Raw genomic sequence first — 13928 nt, forward strand, 5'->3', positions numbered from 1 at the left:
TCTCAGGCCCTTTTTATTTTTTGAGACAGGGTCTTGCTATCTTCCTGAAGTTGGCTTTGAACTTGGGATTCTCTTGCATCAGGCTCCCAAGCTGCTGAGACTATAGGCGTGAGCCACGGCCACCACCGGCTTCCTTTATTAATCTTACATTGGATTTGAAATGTTGGGGAATACCTCCAAAAGAATTGGGTGCATGAGCTGAGTGCATGTGGTGCAAGATTGTAATGCCAGGGACACTGCAGGCTGAGGCAGGAGGATTACAAGTTCAAATCCAGATTTGGCAATTTAGCAAGATCCTGTCTCAAAATAAAAAAATAAAAATAAAAATAAAAAGGGCTGGAGGTGGAGCTCAGTGGTGAAGTGTGCCTGGATTCAGTTCCCAAAAATGCAAAAAATTTAAACACTAGAGACTTTTTTTAAAATTAATAAATTCTAAAAAGGGCTAGGGATGTAGCTCAGAGACAGACTGCTCCTGGTTTGAATACCAAGGAAACCCCCCCCCCCCCACACACACACACATAGAACTGGGTACGTGAATGCTTGAATGCTTATCCCATCAGAAACTTCAAAAATATTGTATGTATATATTCGCAAATGTATGCATATTTTGTAAAAACCCTGTAAAAAGGCAGCTGTTAGTTATAATATAACTAGTTATAACTATAGTTATAGCTATATATAACTAGAAAGCCACCAGCTAGGGTTTTGGAGTGTTTTTGTTTTCTAGTCTTGTTTATATTTATAGTAGTGTGTGTGTGTGTGTGTGTGTGTGTGTGTATATAATTATTATGATGAGGTTTGGCCTCTGTGACCCATAAGGAATACACATAATAAAGTAATCAGACTTTGTCAAATACAAAGTCTAATTTTTCTACTGAACCTCATTATTGAGATCAGAATGCTAGAAATGAATATTTTCTTGGCTTATTAGTATACTGTAATCAAGTCGTAAACATAACTTTATCTCAAAAACTGAGTTCTTGGTCCATTTTTTAGAAGAAACAATGTTTATGGGAGGCCTTGCAGTGTAATGGATGGATTCAGGCAGGTCTGGGACTAAATTCCTATGATTCTGTTAGCTGTGCGATTTTTGAGAAAGTTACTAAACTTCTCCAAGCCTTTTCTCATTTGTGAAGTGGAACTAGTACTTTCAGGATATTATATGGAGGGCATATATGTAAAGTTCTTAATTAACAGGAGAGCTTACTAAATGTTAGCAGCTTATTGCATTCATTTTTTATGATAAAATGCATTTAATATCAAATACATTACGCCATTATTATTAAGGATCTAGCATAACAACTAAAATATAATTTCTTCCTTAAGCTCTCAACTTAAGTACTCTGGACAATATATAGAAAAGTCATTGAAGCAGATTTATAAATAAATATCTTGCAAGTAGAATATGAAATTTTCATTAATTGTTAGGTATAAACTAGGCATGGTGGTGCACACCTATAATTTCAGTGACTTGGGAGTCTGAGGCAGGAGAATCACAAGTTTAAAGCCAGCCTCAGCAACTTAGTGAGGCCCTATGCAACTCAATGAGACCCTGTCTCAAAATAAAAAATAATAATAATAAAAAGAAGGGGTTGGGATATCTCAGTGATTAAGTGCCCTTGGGTTCAACTCCTGGTACTACCCAAAACAAAAGCATCTCTGTGTTCAATTGCGATATATATATATATATATATATATATATATATATATATATATATATATATATATATGATTAGTAGGTATCTAATAGTTCTGTATAATTGCTTGATCTGGCACATAATTAACACTTTTATCAAAATGGATAATAGAACTACCCTGAAACCTCACTAGTTAAGCCTATTGGTAGAAATATTGGTTTAATTTGGAAATTTTCTTCTAAAATTTTATTTTAATTAAGTAATTCCTGTTACTATTAGTAGTCATTTGTTTTTACTATATTAGACCCCCTTGTATGAGGTTTCAGTTACCTGTGGTCAACTGCAGTCCAAAAATATTAAATGGAAAATTCCAAATTAAATAATTCATAAGTTCTAAGTTGTGTTCTTTTCTGAGTAGCTGGATGAAATCTCATGCCTTCCTGCTATGTCCTGCCCAGGATGTGAATCATCCCTTTGTCCCTTGATGTGAAACATCCCCCTGTCTGTATCCCTGCTCTGTATTCTGCCCACTCTCTGATACTTAGTATTTGTCCTGGTTATCAGATTGAATGTAGCAGTACCGCAGTGCTATGCTCAAGTAACCCCTATTTTAATGAAAAATGGTCCCCGAGTGCAAGAGTAGTGATTCTGGCAATTCAGATATGCCACAGAGAAGCTATAAAGGGCTTTCTTTAAGTGAAAGGGTGAAAGTTCTCAATAAGAAAAAAATCCCATGCTGAGGTTGCTAAGACCTATGGTAAGAAGTAATCTCTTATCTGTCAAATTGTGAGGAAGGAAAAAGTGATTGGTGCTTGTTATGCTGTCACACCTCAAACTGCAGAAGTCACTGGGGCCCAGAACATGATGTGTTCAGTTGCAGTGGAAAAGGCTTGAGATGTTAAGGTTCAATGCTGTTGGTATTTTCAGGTGTCCACTGGGGGTTTGGCACACAGCTTCTGTGGATAAGTACTATATGTATTTATACCACCTAGTTTTTGGTTTTAAGTTGCTATAAAATATTTTCCAATTCAATATGCATAAATATTTTTAATAGCTACCTTTACTTATATGCAATGAGTTTATCTTTATTTTCTTAAATTGGTTAAATGGGGATGCTGTACTTTTAGTATTAGTTTAACAAAATCATCATAGTACAGAGTTAAAATTTGAATCATAGTCAATTATAAATTCGGTTTTACAAAAGTACAGATCAATAAGATCCTATTTTTCTTTGAAGGGAAGGGAACTCATTCTTCATCAATATTAATGTTACTTCCAACTTTGTATTTAAAATATTTTATTTTGTACTTACGGTCTCATCTGACTAAAACATTTCAGCTTCTCTTATGAGATTGGCTTAGGCATTTTGTATGTTATTTTTTATGTCAAACATTTTGCTCCTTTTTTTGGTTAGTCCTGTCTTACTGTTTTTAAGCTTGAGCTGCATTCTCAATATCTCATTTATACCTAATTGTGTATGCAATTAGATCTTCTTAATATTTGATATTTCCTCATTTCTGCCTAAACATATTTTTGCCCCTTTCACAGACTGTTACACTACTTCTGAAATAATGTAGTAGCTGCTGCTTACTATATTTGCATACTTCCCCATAAAAGCAGCTTTCCCATCCTCTGTGCCTCCTATTCCCCTACCTGGAATTCCCTCCTTTCTTTCTTTCTTTCCTCTTTGGATTTTAACTTCTACAGACTTGTTTTTTTGATTGGTAGAAAAAAGTGGTTTTTATAAACAAAATAATGTTTATTTCAACTGCCACAGACTTTGAATAGTTTCATCATCTCCTAAGGTGTTTGACTATTTACATTAGTCTTAGAAAAAAACAAAGATTCACATTTGAATGGAAAGTTTCAGATAAATTATCTGACTTCTCCTTTAACTATTGTAATTTTTTGTGTAAATTTCAGGGTTAGAATGGCTGAACACAGAGGAGCCTATTTCTGTCTACAAGGATCTCTGTGGGAAAGTGGTCATCCTTGATTTCTTCACCTACTGCTGCATAAATTGTATTCACCTGTTGCCTGATCTCCATGCTCTGGAACACATGCACTCTGATAAAGGTATCTGCTCTTTGATGAGTTTCTAACAGATAGCCCTGGTGTAGGCAAGTTGCTGACTCATTTGCTCATGGGAGAAAGCATTTGAAAGACTTCAGTGATTCTAAATGCAGTCTCCAATCTATGGATTAAGAACTCCCTGTGCCTTTTCATGAAGGGTTAACATAGTGATGATGGTTTGCCTAACTCAAAAACAGAATTTAGATAAGGCTTATCTCCGAGGATAAGGGCACAACTTTCTTTTTTCATGATCAGATGTCTGAAAAGATCTTTTCGTATGTCTAAAAGAGTTACCTAAATTTGTTCTTTGAAAAAAATGAAACATCTGGCCCTGATTTTATACTATTCTCACTCTGATATAAGGTTTAAATTTTTCATTAAGAAGTGCAAGTTCTAGCTCAATTCCCTAGAAATATCTGTTAATATCAAATGACAAGAACTACAGTGGAATGAAAAATAACATACTTTTTCTTTCATTCTGCTTCATTAAAAAGGCATTTACTACAGTTAATGTTTTTCAGAGCACATTAGAAGTCCTCCTTTATGGTATTAGAGATTCCAAAAGTGAATGAGATTATATTTAATATTTGCTGTAGAAGTTTGAAAAATTATCAGATTTTTTTTTTACTTTTAAAAAATAGTATGAGAGGGGCTGGGATTGTGGCTCAGCGGTAGAGCACTCGCCTAGCATAGGCGGGACCCGGGTTCAATTCTCAGCACCACATTAAAAAAAAATAAAATAAAGGCATTGTGTTGTGTCCATCTACAAAAAAGATTCATATTCTCTCTCTCTCTTAAAAAAAAAAAGCATGAGAGTAAATGAAATTGATTAAAGGTTTCATTTAATTAGTTTTTAACCAATTTAATTACTATTCTTAGAGTCGATTAAAAAAGAGATAGGATCACAGATCTTGTGGAGTAAAGATGGAATAGACATGTACAAAAATGAAGAATATCTTGAAATTTAGTTTTTTTAAAAATGTGATTATCTAGATGTACTTTAAATGCAAATGAAACTTCAGATGCTTTTAAGTTATACTAGATTGTGTCTTAAAATTACCAATTAAAAGATTTATCAAGAACTTAAATATTCCCAGTGGCTAAATCCTATTTTTAAAAATTCATCTCTATGAAGAAATATATCATTATTCCCTGGGCTTTAGATGTTTGTGTCTCTTATTCAAACTGGCACACTTATAAAGCGTGAATTATGTGCACTGTACTCTGCTAACTGATGAGTAAATATGTAACAAAGTTGAATAAAAAGCATTACTGAACTCCTGAGGAAAGGGATATCTGACTTTGCTTATAGACATTAAAAAGTCTTCTCAGAGAAACAGGATTGAGCTAGAACTTGAGAAGTGAGCAGGGGTGCACCTGCGAATGAAAATAGGCAGAGGGCTACGTTGGCTCAGGGAGTGCTAGGCCACACAGGCAGGGGAGCCCAGAAGAATCAGATTCTTGCTCCAGGAATAGACGAATCATTTAATATGGCAAGATCATAAGGGCTTGTCATAAAAATAAAAGGAGACAGAGGCAGTTTAGGACCACATTGTGAAGTCCTTGTGTAGCATTCTTAACTGCTTAGACTTTTGCTTCCTTTGAGGATCTGGAGATGTAAAAGCTTGTTTTTGAATTCTTTGGTTTTTTAATGGGAGGGTGAGATGATGAGTTTGCATTTTAGAAGGGTTCCGCATACTGGGTTAAGAATCCAGGGTTAACCATTTCCTACCTAAGATGGTCTCCTGAATTGCATTTGGTAAACTTAATTGGTGAACCCCCCATACTTACAGCAAATTCATTGATTTCCTCAAATGGAAACCCCTTAATTGCCTACCTCTTTATTGGAAACATTATTTTTATGAAAGTATGTTGTGGGAAATTATATTTTTATGTGCAAATACACTTCTGAAAAGTAAAATACATTTTAAGTAGAAAAAGAACTCATGGGAGATGGTGGAGTAAAAAGTAACAAATTTATGGCCACCTAGACAACATTTGCACTGGCAGAATCTGTCTGATTTGGAATTCTGGAATCTGTTAAAGGCTTCCAGCTTCCAGGGAGGCCTTGGACTGCAAGGTGCTTTCATTTTGATCACTTTCAGCTCTGAGCACAGTAGCAGCTACCCAGCCCTCAGCTCCAGCACCATGGCAGATATCTGATCTGTGCTCTGCTTGCTGATGCCCCATCTGGTCACAGAAGTGCAGACAAGCGGCAGTGCCCACTGTTGTTGACCTTTCCACTTTGTGGCAAGCTCCTCCCCATACGACTGAGGTGACTTCTGATGGATCTTAGGGGCTGGTGCCTATTTTTCCCCCTTTATTTATTGTTGTGGGAGGCTGACATTGAAGACTAAGATATTCAGTTCCAACTGTATAATGAAGAAACTTAAAAAGTCATTGTTCTTGCCCAAGGGAAGATGCAGACTCAGAAGGGATCCAGAAGCCCTTAAGTTTACAGTCAGGATAATCTTCGACAGAGACACCCTAAACAATCAAAATAACAACAGATCACGAATCTTGGGGAAGGGAGAATTACCATATTATTTGATGCAACTATTCGGTTTCCAACCAAAAAATTACAAGGCATGCAGAGAAACAGGGAAATGTGAAAACTGGGGGAGGTGTTGTACACCTGTAATCCTAGCAACTCAGGGGACTTAGGCAGGAGAATCAAAGTTCAAAGCCAGCCTCAGCAATTTGGTGAGGCCCTAAGCAACTTAGCAAGACCCTGTCTCAAAAAATAAAAAGGATTGGGGATGTGTCTCAGTGGTTCAGTGCCCCTGGTTTCAATCCCCAGTGCACCCCCCCCCCCCGCAAAAAAAAAACAAAAAAAACACAAAGCCCCCCAAACTTACCATTTCATGATTTTAGATACACAGTGTTTAAATATGTTATTGTATGATCTCAAGAACTTAAAGGGATGGACATGAAATTGTTAATGTTAAACGATACTTTTTTTGTTATTGATGTTACCCTGGTACAAATTCAGATTGGAGTAGGATAACTTTCATATGTTAAATATAATTTCCATCGTAAGTGCGCGCGTGCACACATATACACACACACAGACACACACACACACATACTTACACAGCTAAAGAATATGCACAAAAGGAAATAAGAAGGGAATTTAAACATTTACTTAAAAAAAAAAAAATCAATGTTGAACACTAGAAAAGTCACAGTGACTCATGCCTGTAATCCCAGCGGTTTGGGAGGCTGAGGCAGGAGGATCACAAATTCAAAGCCAGTCTTGCAAAAGCAAGGCTCTAAGCAACTAACTCACTGAGACCCTGTCTCTAAATAAAATACAAAATAGGTCTGGGGATATGGCTCAGTGGTCTAGTGCCCCTAAATTCAATCCCTGGTACCCACTCCCCAAAAAAGGGAATATGTGAAATGAGGGACAAAAAAGCTCTGAGGTTGTGTAGGAAACAAATAGCAGCATGACAAAAGTCATTGTTGCCTTATCAGTAATTACTTTAAGTGTAAATGGTTTAAGCTCTCTAATCAAAAGGCAGAGGCTGGCAAAGTGGATAAAAACATACTCCACCCATATGTGGTCTATAGGAGGCTCACTTTAGATCCCCAGATACAAACAGGTTGAAAGTAAAATGATGGACGGGCAATTCTTGCAAATAATCTCCCAAAGAGCACAGAGGAGACTGTGTTAATATTGGATAAAAAGGACCAGAGGTCATTATGTGTTAATAAAAGATCAATAGAACTAGATAAAAACTTATGCACTTATTAACAAACTATCAAAATACATGAGACAAAGATTGAGGGGAGAAACACATGTTCTCCAGTGGTAGTTGGAGGAATCAGTACACCATTCTCAGTAGAGCAACCAGATGGAAGATGAGGAAATAAAAGACTCCAACAGCACAATAAACCAACCAGATCTGACAAGATTAAACAATTCTTTTCAAGTGTATGTGGGACATTTTATCGAAAGGTGGCCAGCACTTCACTAGGGTAATTTTTCCTGTTCAGGAGGAGATAAGCCCCCTGAGAAAATAAAGTCTGAAATAATTAGTGAAGAAATAAAAAACAAAGTCAGAAAAATAGTTATAAATGCAGAGCACCTGATAGGTCCAGCCCACATAGGAGCTGGAGCTGAACAATTTGAAAATGGCTCTGGTGGTTTTATTTAAGAGAGTGCATCAAAGGCAAGGATAAGGTTTCAGGGGTGGAGTCTTGCTTCATGATGTCTTGCAGTCTAGCAGTTTGATTGACATCTTGACAGGCTACACTCATCTCAGAGAGGCTGTGTGGCCACAGCAGGTCACCCCATCTCTGGTGCTGTGTGGGACCTGGTAGAGTCAGGTTCACATGTATCTGGGTGATCTTACTAGCGGGATTGACACTGGAAGTTCCCAAATACCACATTTTCCTATTCAGTGGGTTTCCATGCCGATTTGGACCACATATAGTCCACGGATGGCTCTCCACAGACATTTTCCAGGATGAATCATATATTAGACCACAAAGTAAGTTTCAGAAGATTTAAAAAGATAGATACTTTACAAAGTATGTTCTCTGATCATGATAGAATGCAGTTGGAAATCAATAACAGAAGTAAAATTACAAAGTTAAAAGATTTATGGAAACTTTTTTTTTTGTTAGTTTTAGATGGACACAATATCTTTATTTTATTTTTATGTGGTGCTAAGGATCGAACCCAGTGCCTCACACATGCTAGGTGAGCACTCTAAACTTGAGCCACAACCCCAGCCTGATTTATGGAAATTTTAAACAAGATACTCTTAATAACCAGTGGACCAAACAGGAAATCACAATGGCAACTAGAAAATATGTAGAGAAAATTTATGGCACATAGTAAAAGCAATGCTAAGAGGGGAGTTTGTAGTCACAAATGCTTACATTAGGAAACAAGAAATACTTTAAATCAGTAACTGACTTTCAGGCTTAAGGAATTAGAAGAACTAGCTAAACTGTAAGCTAGCAGAAGGAAACAATAAAGGTTTGGGAAGAGAGAAACAAAATAGATAGTAAGTAGAAAAATAATAAAGGTCAAAAATTGGTTCTTTGAAAATATCAACACATTTAACAAACTTAACTAGATGAACTAAAATTTTAAAAAAGAGGAGGCTCAAATTGCTAAAATCAAAAATAAAATTAGGGACATTTTAATTTTTTTATAGAAATAAAACAGATTATAAGAAAATGCCAGACAAATTGGGTAACCCAGATGAAAAGACCAAACTGAAGAAAAGAAGATCTGAATAGACTTCTCAAGTAGCATTATTCATAACAGCTAAGATATGGAATGTGAGCTATGCATGCATTGAAATATCATTCAGCCTTAGTTGAGTGTGGTGACACATGCCTGAAATCCCAGCTACCAGGGAGGCTGAGGCAGGAGGTTGGCAAGTCGAGGCCAACCTCAGCAACTCAGCAAAACCCTGTCTCAGTGTAAAAATTAAAAGGGGATGGGTGGAGATGGAGCTCAGTGGCAAAGTGCTCCTGTGTTCAATCACCAGTACCAGAGTAAACAAAGCTTACACACTTGTGCACACATACATAGAATTCAGTCTTAAATTGTAAACAAACGGATGATACTTGAAGGCTTTATGCAAAATGAAATGTGGAGTCACAAAAAAAAAAAATTCCACATGATTCTACTTACGTGAGGTACTAATAACTGTCGGAATCATAGAGACAGAAAGTGGGGTGCTGTTATCGGGGGAGGGAGAATGGGAATTCTGTTTAATAGGCACAGCTTCTGTTTTGCGAGAAGAAAAGTGTTCAGGAGATGTATGTAATGGCTGCACACAACAGTGCTCTGAATTGTATACTTTAAAATAGTTAATATAGTAAATTTTAATGGGAAAAAACCATAATAACATAAATATGGCGTTTTAACCCCTATTTTAAAAATGATTATTTTAAGGATGCATTTGTGCCCTCTGTGGGGGGGGGGGGCGGGGGGGCGGGTCTGGGCAAGCAGTGCATCTGTACTGATTGCTACAGGCTCCTGAAGGCCATTTGTTGAATATGTAAGTCTGATGAGCCAGTGTGAGCTTGAAATCTTCCATACTGGATGTATTTACCTCACAGAATCAACAAATGCTTCAAATCAGGGTTTTGGTTTTTCTGAACTGTTTTTTTTTTTTTTTTGCTTTTATTCCTCTCCCCCCATCTTCAATGAGCTAGTTACTAGCATACCATTGAGTAGGATTTGTTACCCAGATAGCTCATTTGATAGAGTGGGACAGTAGACTGACTGACTAATTTGTTTTTCTGCATTTGGCTGTTAGAATATTGTTTGTGAAATAAATTTTTAAGCATTTAAAAAAATGCTTTGAAAGTGGTCTCAACTTTGTAATTTCAAAGTAACATACTTCAACAATATGCTACTATATGGAAATCCTGGGTAACTTAAAAGATTTTTATATTGTCAAAAGATAAGTTAATTCATATTCACAAAAGAAGGTATACACAGAGATTACCACATGAAAGTTCAGTAAGCTGTCACTTAATTAGTTGTGTTTTCTTGTAGCTAAATGTCTTCTTCTATTACTACCTGATATGTTTCTGAACATATCTGGTGCAGTGCTATTTATGTTCTTGAAGTGTCATTCTATAGTGTATTTTAAATTCTGTGGAATGTTCTCTTCATCTTCTGAGTAAGCCAAAATTTCTCTTCCTAATGAGGAAGTGCTTATTAATTCAAAACACTTTAAAAGAGACCCAGTTTAAAACCCAGTCTCCTTCCTCTGTAAAATAGCTTTTAAACTCAGATTTACCTGGACATGGTAGAACATGCCTCTAATCTCAGTGTTGGCCAGACATTGTGGTACACACCTGTAATGCAACTCCAGAGGGTGAGGCAGGAGGATCACAAGTTTGAAGCTAGGTTTTGATCAGTTTAGTGATACCTTGCCTCAAAATAAAAAGGCCAGAGAATATAGATTACTACTTGCCTAGCATATGGGGGGCTCTGAGTTTAATCCCCAGTACTGCAAAATAAACAAACTCAGGTTTGCAATTTCTCATAGTCTATGAGAAATGACAGATGCAAAGAAACTTAAAGAAAAAGGTAAATGATGCTTAATAGTGATGAGTCATTCTGATACTTATACATTTTTTAAGAATGTAACTGTCCTAAAGTCACTAATTCATAATACTTTAGCACATTATATATTAAACTTCAGCAGTTTCTTTTACTACTAGAGAGTTTCTAAGTTTTTTTAACTTTATGCTTTATATATTGGTATGTTATTCTGTAGCACCCAGATTTAGCACAGTGCCTTTTGTTTTATAAGAAAACATTTATCAGGAAGATTTTGCATATTTTAACATGTGATTGCTTGGCGTATGTTAGTGTATAACTAAATCAGACTGTTAAAAACCTGAACGTCAGGTTACTATTAAGTAAATATTAGCATTCTATCATATAGTATATGCTTTTTTGTGTGTAATATTTTACTAAATATTAAAGTACTTTAATGTACAGAATAAAGTACTTCTAATGTTATAGTAAAACTAGGCCTTTAAATGAATTAACAAATAGTTTCATTTTTATCAGGTTCCCCAAATCACCATTGTTTAATTTAGTCATAGGACTTAACAAGATTCCTTGTAGAGTGGTGCCGTTGCCTGTGGTTTATTACAGTGAAAGAATGCAAAGCAAAATCAGGGAAGGGAAAGATGCATGGGGCTGAGTCCAGAGGAGACCAAGCACAAGACTCCCAAGTCCTCATACAGCGTACCCTTAATTCCCTCAGCAAAGAAAATTGAGAGACACATTGGAGTTGCTGCCAACCAGGGACACTTATTAACAGCTTAACACCTAAGGTTTTCGTTGGGGGCTGATCATGTGGGCATCTCTTGCCTGCTGGCGTGTTCCAAAATTCCAGACTCCCAGAAGGACAGCAGGTGTTCGGCTTAAACTGTATTGTTTGTGCAAACAGTGTGGGCAGAGGGAGTCATTCTTGCCAGTTTTGAGAACCCTCCCAGAGTTTACCCTGCTGGAGCCAGGATGGAGCCCTCTTAGAAAGAGGCCCTTCAGGCCGCCAGGCCTGCTCTGTTAATTCTTTTATGCACATACTTTATATTTGCTTCTTCAGCTGTTATTTTGTGTCCTTGTACAGTTAGGTACCCTAAAAATATTGGTCAATTTGTGACAAATTTTCAGGGTTTTTAGTGTGAAAAGTGGCTTCATGTCAGCTTTTTGTTGTCTTTCAAATTTGCTTCTGTTCTCTGCTTTAGTCTACATCGAAGTGATTTTGATCCTTTTATTTCCTGTTTTCCACAGCTCTTCTACCTCCTCTCCACATCTTCTCCACACCTTCTTCTCTTCCCTCAAGCTGTTCTAGCCTCCTGGCTTTCCTTTAGTTCCTTCCATGTCCTGTTACTTCAATTCTATGACCCACAGTGTTCCCTGTGCCTGGAATGATCTCCAAGCCTGTTGTCTAGTGAAGTCTTGCTTCTCTTTTAGATATCAGAATGTCTCCTTCTACCGCCTTCAAAAATGCCCTCATATTCTCAGGACTTTTATTTACCCAGATTGTTACACTATCTACTAAAATGGCATGTGCAGTTGTGATAGATTTGTATTCAATATATGTGTATAAATGTGAAAAATAAGACCTTTGAAGTGATTTATCTTAAAAAGTTATTGTATTACTAATATTTTAGAAGCAATTATAAGTTTTGATATTTCTTCTTGCCTCCTTCCCCTCTTACCTCCTTATTCTCTCTCCTCTCCTTCTTCCTTTTCTTTGTTTTTCTTTTCTTCTGTATTTAAATGGAATAGTTTTGATCCTTATGTGGGCAAAAGATTCCCAAAGGGAAGAAACTTTTCCAATCTAACTTTTATATATAAAATATGTATGTTTATAATGTATGATGAATAGAAAAAGCAAAATAATTTTTAAAAATCTCTATACTTTCAAGTTCTTAAAACTGAAAAGGGAAGTGTAGATACCTTGCAATGGACTTTGTATATGATCATTATAGATATCCTATTTGGATTATGTGTCACATAAATTTATAAATATGTACATCTCTTCAGTATTTAATCCTGTCTATTCTTTCATTTCCTATTTATGTACTGTGTGCTGTGAGGTGAATAATAAAATATGCATGATCCCTATGTGAGTAACAAAAATTATAGTTTACAGGGGAGGCATATAATTGAATAATCACATACATATTTGTGTAGTTTCTCATTAGTGCTAAAAGGGAAAATTACAGGATGCCACGAAGGCAATAATGGGGTTTAATCTGGTTTAAGCTTAAAGAAAGCTCTCTTACAAAAGTAAAAATTGAGCCTGAGGTGTACAAGACAAGCATGGCTTTTGAAGGTGACAGAGGGTGAGAACATTCTAGACAGAGGGAACACCAGATATCAGGGCCTGAAAGCCAGGGGAACATAGTCATCTTCCTTGACATGGGGATATGGTCCAGACCCCAGGGGTTCTCAAAACCACTGTTTGTGCTGAACCCTATAACCTGTCGCCCTCTTCCATTATTACTAAGCAGTTATCATACACTGTGGCATAAATAACTTTAGCAGTTTAAGATTTGACAGCAAAATTAGCATCAATTTCTTTTTTCTTCTTCACAAACTGACTAGTAAAAAATGCATTCTGAGCATAGATCTTAGCAACCTTGCTATACAATTTTTTTTCATTCCTTATTAAGTCAAGAACTTTCGTGCGTTCACTCTAAAGAATCGTTTCTCTTTGGCAGATGTGAATTATCAGTACCACTATTTCTGCACTTTGGGACCATGATGAAGTAATATAAGGGTTACTAGAATACTGTGTGATACTGTGACAGTTGATCTGGTAACTTAGACAAGTGGGTAGCATATACAATGTGGATACCCTCGATAAATGCATGATTTATGTCCTAAGGTGGAGTGGGAAAGGATGAGATTTCATCACATACTTAGAAGAGCACACAATTGAAAACATTTGAATTGTTTATTTCTGTAATTTTCAGGCTATGATCATACTGCAGGTGACTAAAACCATAGAAAATGGATAAGGGAGGACCACTAGTAGTGATAATTCTTGATGAAGTAAAAGAAAGCCAGGTTGCTAAAACACTCTGGGGGAAGAGAAAAGTGTGGAGAAAATTCTGGAGAGATGAGATTGGTTGTTATACTAAGCACTGTGGAAAACCAGAGAGGGATTTTCTCTTCGGGGGGGCGGGCATAATCAGATTCGCATTTTTTAG

General features: G+C 36.5%; 1 protein-coding gene across 3 annotated transcripts in view; it reads left to right on the forward strand.

The window, feature by feature from the left end:
* The window catches only part of Nhlrc2 (NHL repeat containing 2), a 63838-nt gene that overhangs the window by 1251 nt on the left and 48659 nt on the right, over positions 1-13928 (forward strand). For all 3 annotated transcript variants that reach the window (XM_076835052.1, XM_076835053.1, XM_076835054.1), the window contains exon 2: positions 3561-3713. In XM_076835052.1, the coding sequence (XP_076691167.1) occupies positions 3561-3713 (153 nt within the window). The remainder of the gene's footprint in view (positions 1-3560; positions 3714-13928) is intronic.

The sequence above is a fragment of the Callospermophilus lateralis genome, chromosome 15 (assembly GCF_048772815.1).
Source record: "Callospermophilus lateralis isolate mCalLat2 chromosome 15, mCalLat2.hap1, whole genome shotgun sequence".
In the NCBI taxonomy this organism is placed as follows: domain Eukaryota; kingdom Metazoa; phylum Chordata; class Mammalia; order Rodentia; family Sciuridae; genus Callospermophilus; species Callospermophilus lateralis.